The following is a 15,429-nucleotide window of genomic DNA, read 5'->3' on the forward strand; positions in this document are numbered from 1 at the left end:
CCGTTGGCCCCGCCCCCTTGGGAACTGCCCCCCGGGTCGCTGAAGGGACACACGCCAGAGGAATCGCTTTAACTAGCAGTGGGGACAGGGCACACAGGTTGCTGAGGGTGGCTGACGGAGACATTAGAGTCAGGCCTCGGACCGGGGAGCGGACGTTTTCCTGCTCCGCACGCCCAGCTGCCTCCGGAAAGGTGGCCCGAAGCCCGCCTCCAGGGGAGCCGGAGGCGGGGTGAGAGTGGGCGGTAACGCGGCCTGGCGCGCCACGCCGGGGGCGGAGCCCTCCCAGGCTCCCAGGCCTGCTGTCCCGCCCCCACGCGGGGGCGCCGCCGCGACCGCCGGCGCCCCAAGAAAAAGAGCGGGGCTGCCGCGCGCCGAGCCGCCCGCCGCCCCTCCGGCTGTCGGGCGGGCAGCCAGGCTGGCGGCGCCTGAGGCGAGCGGGCGGGCGCGGGAGCGGTCCGCATCGCCCCGCGTCACCTCGCGTCACCCCGCCCCGCCTGCTTCCCAGGGCCCCGCGTCCCGCCCCGCGCGCAGGCGCACGGTCGCCTTTCGGGTCCGCCCTTTTTCGAGATTTGAATTTCCCCCAGCAAAGCGAGAGAGGCAAAATACCCGGATGGTGATCGCTGGCCTTTTCGCGCCAATCCTGTAAGTTCTCACAACAATCTTGAGAGGTGGGTACTGTCACCACCCCGATGTTCCAAATCTTGCAGGAGACCGTCTGGTCGCTGCACTGTCATGCTCACTGCCAGACGCAGGGTGTAATGCGCTGCTGTCCGGGCTCTTGGAATGACAACAGATGATTTTTCCTGTTTCTCTCATCTTTATTTGATCTTCACATTCACCAACCTCCAGCCGAAATTTGGCCTTTCCCGCAATTACAAGTGTAGGCAGCAAAGCACAGAGCGTTAAGCCTGGTGACTGTGTCACCAAAGGAAATGACAGATCATTTGAGATCATATAACTTTTCTTGTAGATATCCTGAAATTAACTAAATTACAAGTTATTACAGAATAACTGCTTTGAAATTACTGTAGTTGGGCTTCCCTGGTGGTGCAGTGTGGTTGGGAATCCGCCTGCCAGTGCAGGGGACACGGGTTCGCGCCCTGGTCCAGGAAGATCCCACATGCCGCGGAGCAGCTAAGCCCGTGCACCACAGCTACTGAGCCTGTGCTCTAGAGCCCGTGAGCCACAACTACTGAGCCCGCGTGCCACAACTACTGAAGCCCGTGCGCCTGGAGCCTGTGCTCCGTGGCGGGAGGGGCCACTGCGGTGGGAGGCCCACGCACCGCAGCTGGAGAGAGCCCGCTCGCAGCAATAGGACCCAACGCAGCCAAAAATAAATAACTAAAATAAATAAATTTATTTTTAAAAAAGAAATTACTGTAGTTATTCAACCTGCCCATAGATCCTGTAATTTAACCTATTAGTTAAGAAGCACGTATATTACTATATCATACATTTTCTTTTTTTTTTTATAAATAGAAATCCATTTTAAATTTATTTATTTTAGTTATTTATTTTTGTCTGCGTTGGGTCTTCGTTGCTGCGCATGGGCTTTCTCTAGTTGTGGTGAGCGGGGGCTACTCTTCGTTGCAGTGCGTGGGCCTCTCATTGCAGTGGCTTCTCCTGTTGCGGAGCACGGGCTCTAGGCACGTGGGCTCAGTAGTTGTGGCATGCGGGTTTTAGAGTGCAGGCTCAGTAGTTGTGGCACACGGGCTTAATTGCTCTGCGGCATGTGGGATCCTCCCGGACCAGGGCTCGAACCCGTGTCCCCTGCATTGGCGGGTGGATTGTTAACCACTGCACCACCAGGGAAGCCCATATATCATGCATTTTCAAAAATACTTTAATAACTGTCTTTCGACATATTAAGTTTCTGTTGTAATTCTCTGTTTTAGTTTATGCATTTGGAAGCATTTGTTTGAGAAAAGGCCAAAGAGTCCTGTGACACAGCCAAAGGACAAGAGCCCTCACCTGTGTTTCTGTGCCACCAACTGCTCTAAGTGACCTTGTCCGTTCACGTCACCTCTCTGGCCCCATCTCCTTCCCCTGTAAAATAAGGAAGCCAAGCTGCTGGTTCCCAGGCGCCTTAGCCACATTCAGTGATTCTGTCCTCAGAGTTCAAGAATCACTACGGTAGTTCCAGGCTCCTTGGGCATCCAAGTGGCCCAGATTGAGCTCTCCTGCTGCTGGCGGCCCATGGTACAGCCCTCAGACTGGCGTCCCCTTACCTGCAGAAAGGGAACAAAGGTGGTCAGGGTAGTCACGGGCACAATAAACAGTTGTCATAAACGATACAGGCCAAAGAAACCGCCACTGTGACACGTGACAGTGGCTCCTGCTTCAATGCATCCAGACTGAGGAAGCAGGAGAGTTTAAGGAACACGTCTTAACCCCTTAGCCAGGAGATTGTCACGTTTTGCAGGACTTCCCGCAAAGAGCCCAGCACCAGACCAGGCGAGAGGGTGTTGCTGGGGAGCCCTCGGCCCTTCATGTGCCGGGGGAAGCTGGGAAGAACTTTGAGAGTCACGTAACAAGTGTCACAGCACCTCAGGGGTGCGGAGGAGCTAGGCCGTAAGGTACCCAGCCTGGTCTTCCTGGTGGACTTGGGAAGTTCGTCTGATTACACGTCGCTTTCAGCTTGCGCAAGGGCTCGGTAGCCTCTGGCCAGCAGCTGGAGAGGAGTCACTTTCCACGCCCTTCCTGGGCCTCCTTGTCTATCAAGCTGACAGTGTTGGGATCCGGTCCCCAGCTCTCCTCCATGCTGGCTGGCAGACAAGAGGGTCAGGCTAGCGCTGGCTGCGTGGGGCCCGGGAGGCCTGGCTCTTCACACCAGGGAGTCGGGCCCCAGGTGGCGTCGGGGAAGGACCTGGAGATACGAGGCCGGGCCTCAGCTGGTGCCCCAGCCAGACTCGGGAGCGGAATGGGGAAGCGCCGGTGCCAGAGCGGAAGCCACAGCCGAGCTGACGGTGTCAGCAGGCCAGGCCAGGGGGCACCCGCGGGGCTACGTGAGCATGGCACTTTGGTGCCTGGCCAAGAGGTCGGGGCGTGATTGTGTGCGAGTGGAGAGCCGGCCACTGAAGGGTGCTAAGCAGGGGCGGTCCTTGAGGGAGACGCTGGGGGCTGCTGTGTGCCAGCCTGGAAGTGGGGACCCCGGGGCAGGGGCAGCCCCCCAGCCCCCCAGCCTAGAGGCTCCTTAACCGGAAGCTGCAGCGAGGAGGTGCGAGACAGTGCTGCATGCTGAGATGAGGGTCGGGACAAGGCCTTCAGTTCCTTCGTGGAAATGCTGGTCCCCTTAACAACAGGCCCCCAAGGCAGGATGGGAGCGAGAAGGCTCACTAAGAGACCCAGCGGGCCCCTTCCCGGATCTTACAGGTGGGCCCCAGGGCCAGTCTGAGAAGTGAAATGGCAAACAGGACGAGGAAAAAGAGCAGGGGTGCTGGTTTTGTGCTTGAACAGAAACTGAGCAGCGGAGGGAGAGCACAGAATCAGACCCTGCCCCGCCCTTTCAGGGCCTGAACTGCAGGAGGGCAGGTGGACACTGGGCCTCAGAAATGAGCTGTGGTCTACATCTCTAAGAACTCATTTAATTCACACCACGACTCTGCAGGGAGGTACTGGTAGCATCCCCATTCTGCAGGTATGCAAACTGAGGCCCGGAAGGGTTAAGGCCCAAGATCACACGGTTAGTAGGTGGGGGAGCTGGGGTTTGAACAGGGACAGTCCCTCTCGTCCCCATGCTTGCCTGCCTGATTGCTGTCTTCGCTTTGAGTCACTTTCAGGGCATTGAACCTCTTCTCTTGTTGATATTAATATATCTCTTGCTACCAGGCCAACTCACACCGCAGCAGGCCCCAGAGCAGTTGATGGTCCATGAAAAGTCCACATTGTTTTTAAATTATCGGACTGCTTCTGTGACTGCAGGAAGTGGAAGGTTTTCTTGTGAGCCAAGGACAGAAGGTGAATTTGAAAGGCGCGGCACTTCAGGGGCAGGCAGGAGGGTGAACCAGGGTGGCAGGCCTGGGGGACGGCTCCCTGTGCCACCTGGCCTCACACCTAAGAAGCAGAAGGGAGTCCTCCCCCCACCCCTACCCACCCCCACCATCCTTGCCTTAGATTCCAGAACTCGGACCACAGCTAATGGTTTCTCATTTAACTGGGTATTTGGTTCAAAGGGCTTTGGGACTGGCTTGGAAACATCCACATTTGTAATGCCACTGAGGTGGAAAAGCCCATTCTGAGTTTTAACAGCAGACCTAGGAAAGATTTAAGTCTCTAAATGCAGTGGCTCGAAGGGAACTAGGGCAAGGAGCGGGATTTTTATAGTACACAGATGAAAGAAAAACAGCATAGGTATCAGGAGAGAGGGGCACAAAACCTCTAGGTGAAAGAGGGTTCTAGAGGCTTCTAGAGGCCACATATAAGAAGGTGAATGGACTGTGGGTATTCCTGCACTTTTATTTCTGTGTGTTTTTTTTTTCTGATGAAAACTGTTGGTGGATCCTGAGGCTGAGAATCGGGAAGATGGAGGCTCTGTTTTGGATGGTTTTCTTTCTACCCACACTCTTTAACTACACTCTTTTTGTAACCACAGAGGAAAAAGGCAGAACGATCCTCCACTGGTGCCAACCAATCAGCGGAACCCTTGCCTTCCTCTGGGCCACCGCCTCCACTCGGGGCAAGGTCGCAGCATCTGCGTCGGGAATCACGGGGACTTCTTCCTGCTGGCTCAGCTGGGAGGCCGAGGAGTGTTTTGCAAAAAAACTGTTTATCTGAATTCTGAAATAACACTGGAGACGGCTGCTCTCTTAAGCTCTCCGACCCGGGTCACACATAGGGCTCCAGATGAAGCCCGAGTCGGGGCAGGCCCTCTTCCACGTGGCCCTGGTCAGCTGCCTCTGCGCGGCCACCGTCCACACCGGTGTTTTCGCAGGTGTCTCTGTCCAAGTGGGCTATGAGCACTACGCCGAAGCGCCGGTCGCCAGCCTCCCTGCCTTCCTGGCCATGCCCTTCAACTCGCTCGTTAACGTGGCCTACGTGCTCCTGGGGATGTACTGGCTGCAGAGCAAGGCCAGCGCCCCGGGGGGCCCCACAGAGGCACGGAAGGCTTGCTACCTGAAGGACGTCTTTGCGGGCATGGCCCTGGTCTATGGCCCGGTTCAGTGGCTGCGCATTGCGATGCAGACGCGCCCCACCGCCGTGCTGGACCAGTGGCTCACCTTGCCCATCTTTGCGTGGCCGGTGGCCTGGTGCCTCTGCCTGGACGGGGGCTGGAAGCCCTGGCGGCTCCTGGCCGTCGAGGGCCTCTCCCTGTGCAGTTACAGCCTGGCCCTGCTGCACCCCTGTGGGTTTGAGGTGGCGCTGGGCGTACACGTCGCAGCAGCTGTGGGGCAGGCCCTGCGCACTCAGGGGCGCCACGGCAGCGCTTCCTCGGGAACGTACTTGGCTCTGGGCGTGCTCTCCTGCCTGGGTTTTGTGGTCCTCAAGCTGTGTGACCACGAGCTCTCGCAGTGGCACCTCTTCCAGCGGCTCACGGGCCACTTCTGGTCCAAAGTCTGCGATGTGCTCCAGTTCCACTTTGCCTTCTTGTTCCTGACCAACTTAAACACCTGCCGAAGACGCCCTCCTGCGGAGAAGGTGCGTTGAAGTGTGGAAGGAAGGTGCTTCCGGCCGCTGACCCACCCTAACATCAAAATGCGCTCTCCACTGGCATCCTGTCGTCAGTGTTCAGTGTCCTGGGTGCAACAAGATAGGATGATGACAGAAGACTGCCCCTTCCTTCAAACTTATGGGCTTCAATACTCTGAGTATGAATATTCAACATTATGAAATGTTATGCTCTCTGCAACTTACTTTCAAAGGGTTAAAGCAAATATCTAAGGGCCGGGATGTGGGGTTCCATTTTAGTATTCTTGTAATTTTTCTGTAGTTTGAAATTTTTCAAAATAAAATGCTGGGGGGAAATGACCCCAAGAAATCCATCAGACTCATGGTTGGACAAAGAATGGTTGTCTGCTTCAGGATGTAGGCTACAAGCATGGGCTGGCAACAGTGGGGCAGGGTAGCTTCTGGCTGGTGTGCCAGGCCAGGCGCTGGGGTTACCAGTGAGCGTCCCCAGAGGTATCTGGCTTCAGGGAGACTGAGTCATAGTAAACACATGCGCCTAGCAGACTGGTGGGGAAATCCGAAGTCCAGAGCACTAACTCACTGTGACATCTGCGACTGCCAAGCTGACAGCAGGTCACATGGAAGTCACGTCACCTCAGATCCTTTGTGGAACAAGGCAGGGTGCGTCTAGATGAAGAAACACCCAGAAATGTCAAAAGTTGAATCCTCACCAGAATGTTGCTTGCTGGGTCTTCCCTCAGAGCCAGGGTATAGCTTAGATGTCCTCAGCAGCTAGGGTTACTGAAGTGTCAGGTGTCTGTCACCCATGGAGAAGCCCAGGTCCTTAGGAACCGTGATCCCCTGATGGCGTCTCAGCGTAGGGCCATGGACTTGGCATCTTTCAACCCCAAAGCGTGCTTCTCATGCAGATGCTAATGCTTGAACCAGAGGGCCCCCCTCGGGGGGGGGACACTGAGGCCCAAGAGATGCTGAGGGGTCTGCCTTTGGGTTGCCCTTTAGAGACCATCTCCCTATGCATTCTTTCTCCCACTTGGTAACGTGTTCTTTAGACACCTGTTTCACTCCCCGTCACCTGAAAGGCATCTGGTCTTTAAAGACAAAGGTGAGGGCAGAAGGGAGAGGATGTCCTGTCCCTGCCGAATGGCGTCTCGGGATGGGCAGCCCACATGCATCTGTTCAGTGTCCCCTGAGGCCCCTCTCCCTGGAGCCTCGAGGGTTGGCCTGTGGACCGTTGCCATGACTACCAAGGTGATTTTGAAACCGGGTACCTGGGCAGGATGTTCTGTTCTGGGCACATCTCCAGTGGGTGGCGGGTCTCAACCAAGTTGTTACCTGAAGAATCCTGTCGGTGAACATTGCCTCTGCCCCTCCCCTGAGGACTGGGGCCCGAGGCGGGGCCTGCCGGCTTTGAAGAGCAGGGCCAGCATTTGCTTCGGGAAGCAGCTTTGTTCCACTAGTTATCTCGAAGGCTTTGTATGTCCTAGAAGAGGAAAAAGCCTATGGGCATCTCCTCGAGGAGGCCAGAGGGAGGGAGGGGAAAGACGTGATTTCTCGGGTGTCTCAATTAGAGACGGAGGTGGCAGTGTGGAGGAATGGGGGAGGACCAGGGTCTGATGTGGGGTGGGCTCTGATCCCCCCCTGCTTGGCTACCTCTCTCTTAGTCGCTGTTTCCTTCCTTGACAGAGTGGATCCCCTGAGAATTGGGGCTTTGCATAGCCTCGTTCATTCCATACCTTTGAGCCGCAAGCACCCATAACTTATTTTGTTGTTTTTATTTTATTTTATTTTTACCAATACCTATTTAATAAATAACCCTGGGAACCTTCTGGGTTTCATTCCACTCCTGTGTCAGGCTGGGTCCCCACAGGAAACAGGTGTCACGCTGAGATCAGGGTGATTCAGGACTGTTTCATGAAGAACTACGAACACCACTGTGCCGGGGGGGGGGGAGGGAAAGGGGGGGAACCGCAGGGGGTCTTTTCCACTCTGGGGCCTGGGGAGACCCTGGGCGGGGTGGACTCCACCCAAAGGAGAGACTCGTGTGGAAGGGACACCTCGGATGGGGCAGAAACCTCCAGAAGCCCAAGGTGGTCAGATGAAATGCAGGACATCAAATAATGTTTTAGTACCAGTGTGTCCCCAATGTCTCATGAGATGTGCTTATACTAAAAAAATGTTCATTGTTTATCTGAAATTCAGATTTCACTGCGTGTTCTGTCTTTATTTGCTAAATCAGACGGCCCTATATTGAACCCATCCAACCAAAGCCAGAGGCCTGGAACCTTCTCTCTCTGCCCCGTTTTTGATCAGTGTTTCTCAAAGTGTGGCCAGCCTCAGCCACGCAGCTTCCTGCGTCCCCTCCAGCCCTGGTGAGTCCCGACTTCCGGGGCCGGGGCCTCAACCAGCCTCAGCCCTGCCCCAGGCTGCGAGGGCGCCCGCGGTGTCAGGCGCCAGAGGACGGAGGCTGGCGGCCGGGCCCCCTCTGGGCTCTGCTCTTTCCTCTGCAACCTGCCCCCGGAAAGCAGCGAAGCCGATGGTGACCAGATGGGCCCTGCCCCCGCGTCTGGCCTAACGGTTTCGAGGCTCCGAAGCTGGGAGGGATCTCAGAAACCGTCTGCGCAGCCCCCTCGTTCCGCAGAAACTGAAACTATAGATGTGCGACTTTGCTGAAGGTTTCAACGCTGAGCATCCGAAAGGCAGGCGGCCGGCCTCCAGGCCCTTCTGCCGTGATGCCCCACTTTCCCCGGGGAGCAGTGACAGTGGCGGCACCACCTGGCCTCTTCTCACTTCCCCACACGAGGCCTGGGGATCTGCTCCCCCTGAAAGCAGTGGTATTGGTTTTGCTCTGATTGTGCAGGTATACAGGCTCACGGTGGGGACGACGAGCCAGCCGAGAGCGCCATCGGGGTTGCGGTGGCCCCAGCGTGGGACACCCCCCCCTGCACCTGTCTTTCCCGCTCACGGTGCTGGGCCCCGATGCCGCCCCTGGCCCCGCGCCGCTGCAGTGGCATCTATACCGGCCGCCCTCACCCCAACCTCCTGTGCCTGCCCCTTCGCCCTGAAGCTTGCCTTCCTCTAGGTCAGGGTCAGGAGGCGACTCAAGGGCACCCGGGTTGCCTTTCCCACTGACATTATGGTTCAGTTTCTAACGGCGATGAGAGAGGCCGGGCAAGGCGTCAGGGGGCTTTTCCATTTTGTGCCAATCTGATGGGGGCAAAGCAAGACCTCGTTGTGACTTTAACTCGTGCCCCTCCACACACACGCATGCACACTTGTGCACAACTGGTGCTTGTGCACTTGTCTGTTGGAAGTCAGGATTTATTCTTCTGTAGGTTGTTGGTTTATATCCTTTCCTCATTATTGGACTTTTTCTTCCGAAAGTTTGCAGGAGCTTGTTTTACATTATAAACATTAACCATTCATCTGTCATACAGATGATACATACGTTTTCTTAATCTCATTTGTCTTGCCTTTGTGGGCATCTTAAGGGAACGTGGTTGAAGGTTTCCCCGGTCATGGATGTCTAAATGTCTGTCTTTTTCTTTGTAGCTTTTGGGTTTCTTGTCTATACATCAGGTAGCTTTGTCAAATCTTAACATCTCCTATAGCTGCTTCAGGTAGTTTTCATTATAAAAAGTTAATTATAAAATTATTAAGACTAATACTCATAAAATAGTTGAAAGTTACATTCAGAAACAAAACAGTGCAGCTGTCGTCACTGTTAACAGGACAGTTCACCGAACTGTTCTTGACCGGAGCCCTTCACAATCATGTTCTATGGAAATGCCCAAACCCCGTGGAGCACGTCTCATCGCAGCCTGGGGGACGAAGGAGATTTTGTTTCTCGGCACTTAAAGTTGGGCACGTCCCACAGGTAAACATTTCCCTCTCACCTCCGAAAGCCTCCATGAGTAGAAATCTTTGGGTAAATATAAACTAGGCAATTTCTGTTCCCGAGCGAGCCCCCAAATAGCCATGAAATTGGAGAGCGCCTCTTCCCCTCCTAAGTGGGTCTTGGGTTCCCGGTGTTTTCAGCTGCCAGGTGCCCCTCGAGCCCTGGCTGCCTCTCTGCTAAGTGCTGAATTCCGGGGCCGGAAAAGCTCCCCAAGCCTGCTTGCCCAGCAGGTCCTTCTAACCATTTTCATGTGTTTCTAGTCTTTTCTTCCGTTTCCTGCCTTTCACTTGGATCTTCAGAACCGCTGACTTCTGGTTTTACTTCTGCCTCTTCTTTCTCATGCAGCCTAACAGATCACACGGGGGCCTGACCCTACTCTCCCGCCCCAGAGGCAACCACCGTCCGGAGTTGGGTGTAGCCCACTCCCCAACACGTTCTGAGACCTTTCCTACAGGGGAGCGGGGGGAGATGACCAGCAATGTGCACTGCCGTCTTGCACGTGCTGTAACCTTCCCTAGATGCACCACGTGGCCCTGATCCATCTCCCACCAGCTTCAGGACTGGATCTGTGGGTGTTTTCCCCCAGGTCTCCTGGCTTCCCATCAGGGTAGTACCTCCTTTGGTGCTGCTGTCTGGGCCTCTCTGCCTAAGTGTGAGCACGTCGCTAGGGGATCTGCCTGTGCACAGCACATCTGCACTTCAGCTGAACTAGAAGTTGCCAAATCCCTCGCCACGGTGGTTGCTGAAATGACTGCCCAGCAGAGTTCCCGTTGCTCCATGGCCTCACCAGCACGTAGTACTGGGAGAGGAGTTACTGTCTGCTGCTCTGATGGCAGTGAACTAGAATTTCATTTCCTTATGGTTTGCCTTTCCCAGCTTAAAACTGAGGTTGCCTGGAAAAATCAAACATAGGATCCAGCAATTCCACTTCTGGGTATCTCCCCAACAGAAGGGAAAGCAGAAAAACAGAAATATGGATCAATGGAACAGGATAGAAACCCCAGAGATAAACCCACGCACCTATGGTCAACTAACCTATGACAAAGGAGGCAAGGATATACAGTGGAGAAAAGACAGTCTCTTCAATAACTGGTGCTGGGAAAACTGGACAGCTACATGTAAAAGAATGAAAGTAGAACACTCCCTAACAGCATACACAAAAATAAACTCAAAATGGATTAGAGACCTAAATGTAAGACCGGACACGATAAAACTCTTAGAGGAAAACATAGGCAGAACACTCTATGACATAAATCACAGCAAGATCCTTTTTGACCCACCTCCTAGAGTAATGGAAATAAAAACAAAAATAAACAAGTGGGACCTAATGAAATTTAAAAGCTTTTGCAAAGCAAAGGAAACTACAAACAAGACGAAAAGACAACCCTCAGAATGGGAGAAAATATTTGCAAACGAATCAACAGACAAAGGATTAATCTCCCAAATATATAAACAGCTCATGCAGCTCAATATTAAAAAAACAAACAACCCAACCCAAAAGTGGGCAGAAGACCTAAATAGACATTTCACCAAAGAAGACATACAGATGGCTAAGAAGCACATGAAAAGCTGCCCAACATCACTAATTATTAGAGAAACGCAAATCAAAACTACAGTGAGGTATCACCTCACACCAGTTAGAGTGGGCATCAGCAGAAAATCTACAAACAACAAATGCTGGAGAGGATGTGGAGAAAAGGGAACCCTCTTGCACTGTTGGTGGGAGTGTAAATTGATACAGCCACTATGGAAAACAGTATGGAAGGTCCTTAAAAAACTAAAAATAGAACAACCATATGACCCAGCAATCCCATTACTGGGCATATGCCCTGAGAAAACCATAATTCAAAAAGAGTCACATACCACAATGTTCAATGCAGCACTATTTACAAAAGCCAGGTCATGGAAGTAACCTAAATGCCCGTCGACCGACAGACGAATGGATAAAGAAGATGTGAGAAAAGAAAAAAAAAGATGTGCTACATATACACAATGGAATATTACTCAGCCATAAAAAGGAACGAAATTGGGTCATGTGTAGAGACGTGGATGAATCTAGAGACTGTCATACGGAGTGAAGTAAGTCAGAAAGAGGAGAACAAATATCGTTTATTAACGCATATGTGTGGAACCTAGAAAAATGGTACAGATGAACCGGTTTGCAGGGCAGAAATAGAGACACAGACGTAGAGAACAAATGTATGGACACCAAGGGGGGAAAGCGGCGGGGGCGGGGGGGGGGTGGTGCTGTGATGAATTGGGAGATTGGGATTGACATATGTACACTAATATGTATAAAATGGATAACTAATAAGAACTTGCTGTATAAAAAAGATAAAATAAAATTCAAAAATTCAAAAAAAAAGGAAGGGAAAGCAGGGTCTTGAAGAGATACTTGTACACCTGTGTTCACAGCAGCGTTATTCACAATAACTAAAACATGAAAGCAACCCAAGTGTCCATCAGTGGATGAATGGACGAACAAGATGTGGTCCATCCAATCAGTGGAATGTTATTCAGCCTTAAAAAGGAAGGTCGCGGGCTTCCCTGGTGGCGCAGTGGTTGAGAATCTGCCTGCTAATGCAGGGGACACGGGTTCGAGCCCTGGCCTGGGAAGATCCCACATGCCGCAGAGCGGCTGGGCCCGTGAGCCACAACTGCTGAGCCTGCGCGTCTGGAGCCTGTGCTCCGCAACGAGAGAGGCCCGCGCATCGCGATGAAGAGTGGCCCCCGCTTGCCACAACTGGAGAAAGCCCTCGCACAGAAACGAAGACCCAACACAGCCAAAATCAATCAATCAATCAATCAATCAAACATACGCATCTGATTCAAGATCCTCATTAAAAAAAAAAAAAAAAGGAAGGTCGTTCTCACACCTGCTACAACATGGCTGGACCTACAAGGCATCATGGTCAGGGAAATCAGCCAGGCACAAAGGACGGATACTGTATGACTCCACTTGTATGAGCCACTTAGAGTCGTCAGATTCCTAGAGACGGAAAGTAGGATGGGGGGGCACGGGCTGGGGGAGGGTTAGGGGGCACGGGCTGGGGGAGGGGTAGGGGGGCATGGGCTGGGGGAGGGGGAGGGAGGGCACGGGCTGGGGGAGGGCGAGGGGGCACGGGCTGGGGGAAGGGGAGGGAGGACGGGCTGGGGGAGGGGGAGGGGGGCTAGTGTCTAACGGGGACAGAGTTTCCCTTGGGGAAGATGGACAGTTCTAGAGATGGATGGTGGGGATGGCTGCACAGCAACCTGAGTGTACTTAATGCCGCCCAACTGGGCGCTGAAAAATGGTTAACGTGGTAAACGATGTTATCTGTATTTAACTATACTTTAAAAATCGACATTGATCTCTGCAGTTCACTAGCTGAGACACCTTGAATACGTTTTGTCAGCCCTCTGTGCCTCAGTTTCCCCTCTCATATGGCATGGCTGGTTGTGAGCACTGGTCGAGGTGACCCATAAAAGCAGTTCAGGAAAGTGTCTGCACAGAACCAGCTGTGGGTCCTGGCCGCTCTTCCCAGCCCGGAGCTGCATCTCTCGGGCTGCACCGTAGATGAGGAAACACGAATCATACTGGGAGTAGCTAACGGTTACTGAGGGCTTACTGTCGAGGAAAGTAAGTTTAGAGAAGTTGAATAACCTTCAGGTTTGTGGAGGTAGGAAGTGGCCAAGGTGGGGTTGGCCCTGGGGCTTCAGAATTCCCTCCCTGCTCTCGGCTGCTACGTTGTGATTTGTAATTAGAGCCCTTGCCACCGTGGCTTGGGAGCCAAATTTCATTTTGAAAATATGTTTAAAAATTGAGGGACTTCCCTGGTGGTCCAGTGAGTAAGACTCTGCGCTCCCAATGCAGGGGGCCTGGGTTCGATCCCTGGTCAGGGAACTAGATCCCGCATGCAAGCTGCAACTAAATGATCCCGCATGCCGCAGCTAAGACTTGGTGCAGGCTAAATAAATAAATAAATAAATAAATAAATAAATAAATAAATAATTGCGATAGGAATCACATACCATACAATTCACGCTTCTAAAGTGTACATTCCAGTGTTTTTCAGTATATTCTGTGCAACTGTCACCATGAATTCCAGGACATTGTTATCACCCCAGAAGAAACCCCAGGCCTGTTAGCAGCCGCTTCCCATACTGCCACCCAGTCCTGGCACCCACTCATCTGCTTTCTGCCGCTCTGGATTTGCCTCTTCTGAGCCTTTCGTATAAATGGACTGATACACCATGTGGCCTTCTGCGTCTGGCTGCTTTCACCCAGCATCGTGTTTCCGAGGTTCATCCATGTCGTAGCATCTATCAGTACTGCATTCCCTTTGATGGCCGTATAGTTCTCCACGGTGTGGTTAGACCACCTTTTGCTTACCCAGTCATCAGATGGACATTTGGGTTGTTTGTACCTTTGGCTCTTATGAGTAATGCTGCTCTGCACATTTGTGCCTAAGATTCTGTGCGGACAGGGTGTCTTCCTTTCTCTTGGGTCGGTAGCTGGGAGTGGCCATGCTGGGACGGGGGCTGATTCCATGCGGAATTGTTCAAGGAGCGGCCGCACCGTTCCCACCGCAGCACACAAAGCTTTTGATTTCTTGACATCCTCACCAGCCCTTGTTACTGAGTTTTGATTATAAGCATCCTAGAGGGCGTGACGTGGGATCTCATTACGCTTTGAAAATACATTCTTAATTTTCAAAACCCTCTCATAGGCACTGCACTGGCACACACACCTGGCTGTGTCACGGGGCATCTCAGCTTCCCCAGAGAGCGCCCTGTCCTTGCCGGGCAGCCATTCGGGAATGTTTTCCATTTGAAGCTATTTGTCCTTGCCATTCAGATGGGCTTTATAGTGTACAACACAAACAGGTGGTGGAGCTGAGCCTGTGACACCCACAACGAGCTGAGACAGTCCCACTGGTGGGGCTTCTGGGGTGGCCGACACAACAAACAACAGATGTCACCTCTGAGAGGACTTCAGATCAGGGAACTGTCAGAGATTACAGAGATTGTCACGCTGCATCAAAACCACAACCTCCAGGCATATGCTGTTTACTAGACACTCACCTAAAACATATGTCTGCGGAAAGATCACATGTGAAAGAGGGAGAAAAAAAGATATACTCGGCACCTACTAACCAAGAGGGAGCTGGCGTGGCTATATTAATATCAGACAAAACAAGAACATTTTAGGAATAATGTTAAAATAGGTTCAAAATATATAAAGCAAAAATTGACAGAACTCCAGGGAGAAATAGACAAATCTAGCACCGTAGAGGGAGGTTTCCACGGGCTTTCCTCGAAGGTATTTAGGTCAAGCAGACAACAGTTCTGTGAAGATTCAGAAAACGTGAAGGAGCCAGTAACTAAGGGCACCGTGACTGAGGCTTCCTCGGTCAGAGCACCTTCCCTCTGCCCCCATGGCCGCAATCGGTGTCTGAAGACGATGGCAAGCTGGAAGCTTGGTGTCAGACCACTGTATTTGAAGACAGTGTGATTAGGTTAGAAGTCGGTGCACGCATGTGCACACACACGGACGCACAATTGCCACACATTGCAAAGTTTAAAAAAAATCGTAACGAGAATTTAAAAATACTTAGAACTACAGTAATAAAAAGAACGAAATGATAAAAGTGGTGGGTGATACTGAAAATGTTATTTAAAGTAAAATTTACAGCTTTAGGGGCTCACGTATCCGCATTATTTTTATTGACCCAAAACATATTAAGTGTAATCACTAGGACTTTCCATACACACAGCGGAGGCGCCATCAAACCAAGCCCCAAACTAAACGTTACTGTGACCTCTATCATTCCCGATTGGTTTTGCACATTCTAGAACTTCATACAAATGGAAGCTTACAGCGTGTGACATTCATACACGTATCAGCACATTGATTCCTTTTTATTACT

At 52.4% G+C, this 15,429-nt stretch overlaps 1 protein-coding gene across 4 annotated transcripts; it reads left to right on the forward strand.

The window, feature by feature from the left end:
- Nucleotides 1–559: 559 nt before the first annotated feature.
- TMEM187 (transmembrane protein 187) lies at nt 560–5,959 on the forward strand. 4 transcript variants are annotated; one of them, XM_057538478.1, is made up of 3 exons: nt 564–668; nt 3,829–3,957; nt 4,592–5,959. In XM_057538478.1, the coding sequence occupies exon 3, from the start codon at nt 4,843–4,845 to the stop codon at nt 5,641–5,643; it is 801 nt and encodes a 266-aa protein (XP_057394461.1). In that variant the 5' UTR covers nt 564–668; nt 3,829–3,957; nt 4,592–4,842; the 3' UTR covers nt 5,644–5,959. The 4 variants fall into 4 exon arrangements, with proteins under 4 accessions (XP_057394462.1, XP_057394461.1, XP_057394463.1 ...); XM_057538481.1 differs by having other exon boundaries at nt 599–642; XM_057538479.1 differs by lacking the exon at nt 3,829–3,957 and having other exon boundaries at nt 560–642.
- The last annotated feature ends 9,470 nt before the right edge of the window (nt 5,960–15,429 follow it).

Source organism: Balaenoptera acutorostrata, chromosome X, assembly GCF_949987535.1.
Source record: "Balaenoptera acutorostrata chromosome X, mBalAcu1.1, whole genome shotgun sequence".
Taxonomy (NCBI): Eukaryota; Metazoa; Chordata; class Mammalia; order Artiodactyla; family Balaenopteridae; genus Balaenoptera; species Balaenoptera acutorostrata.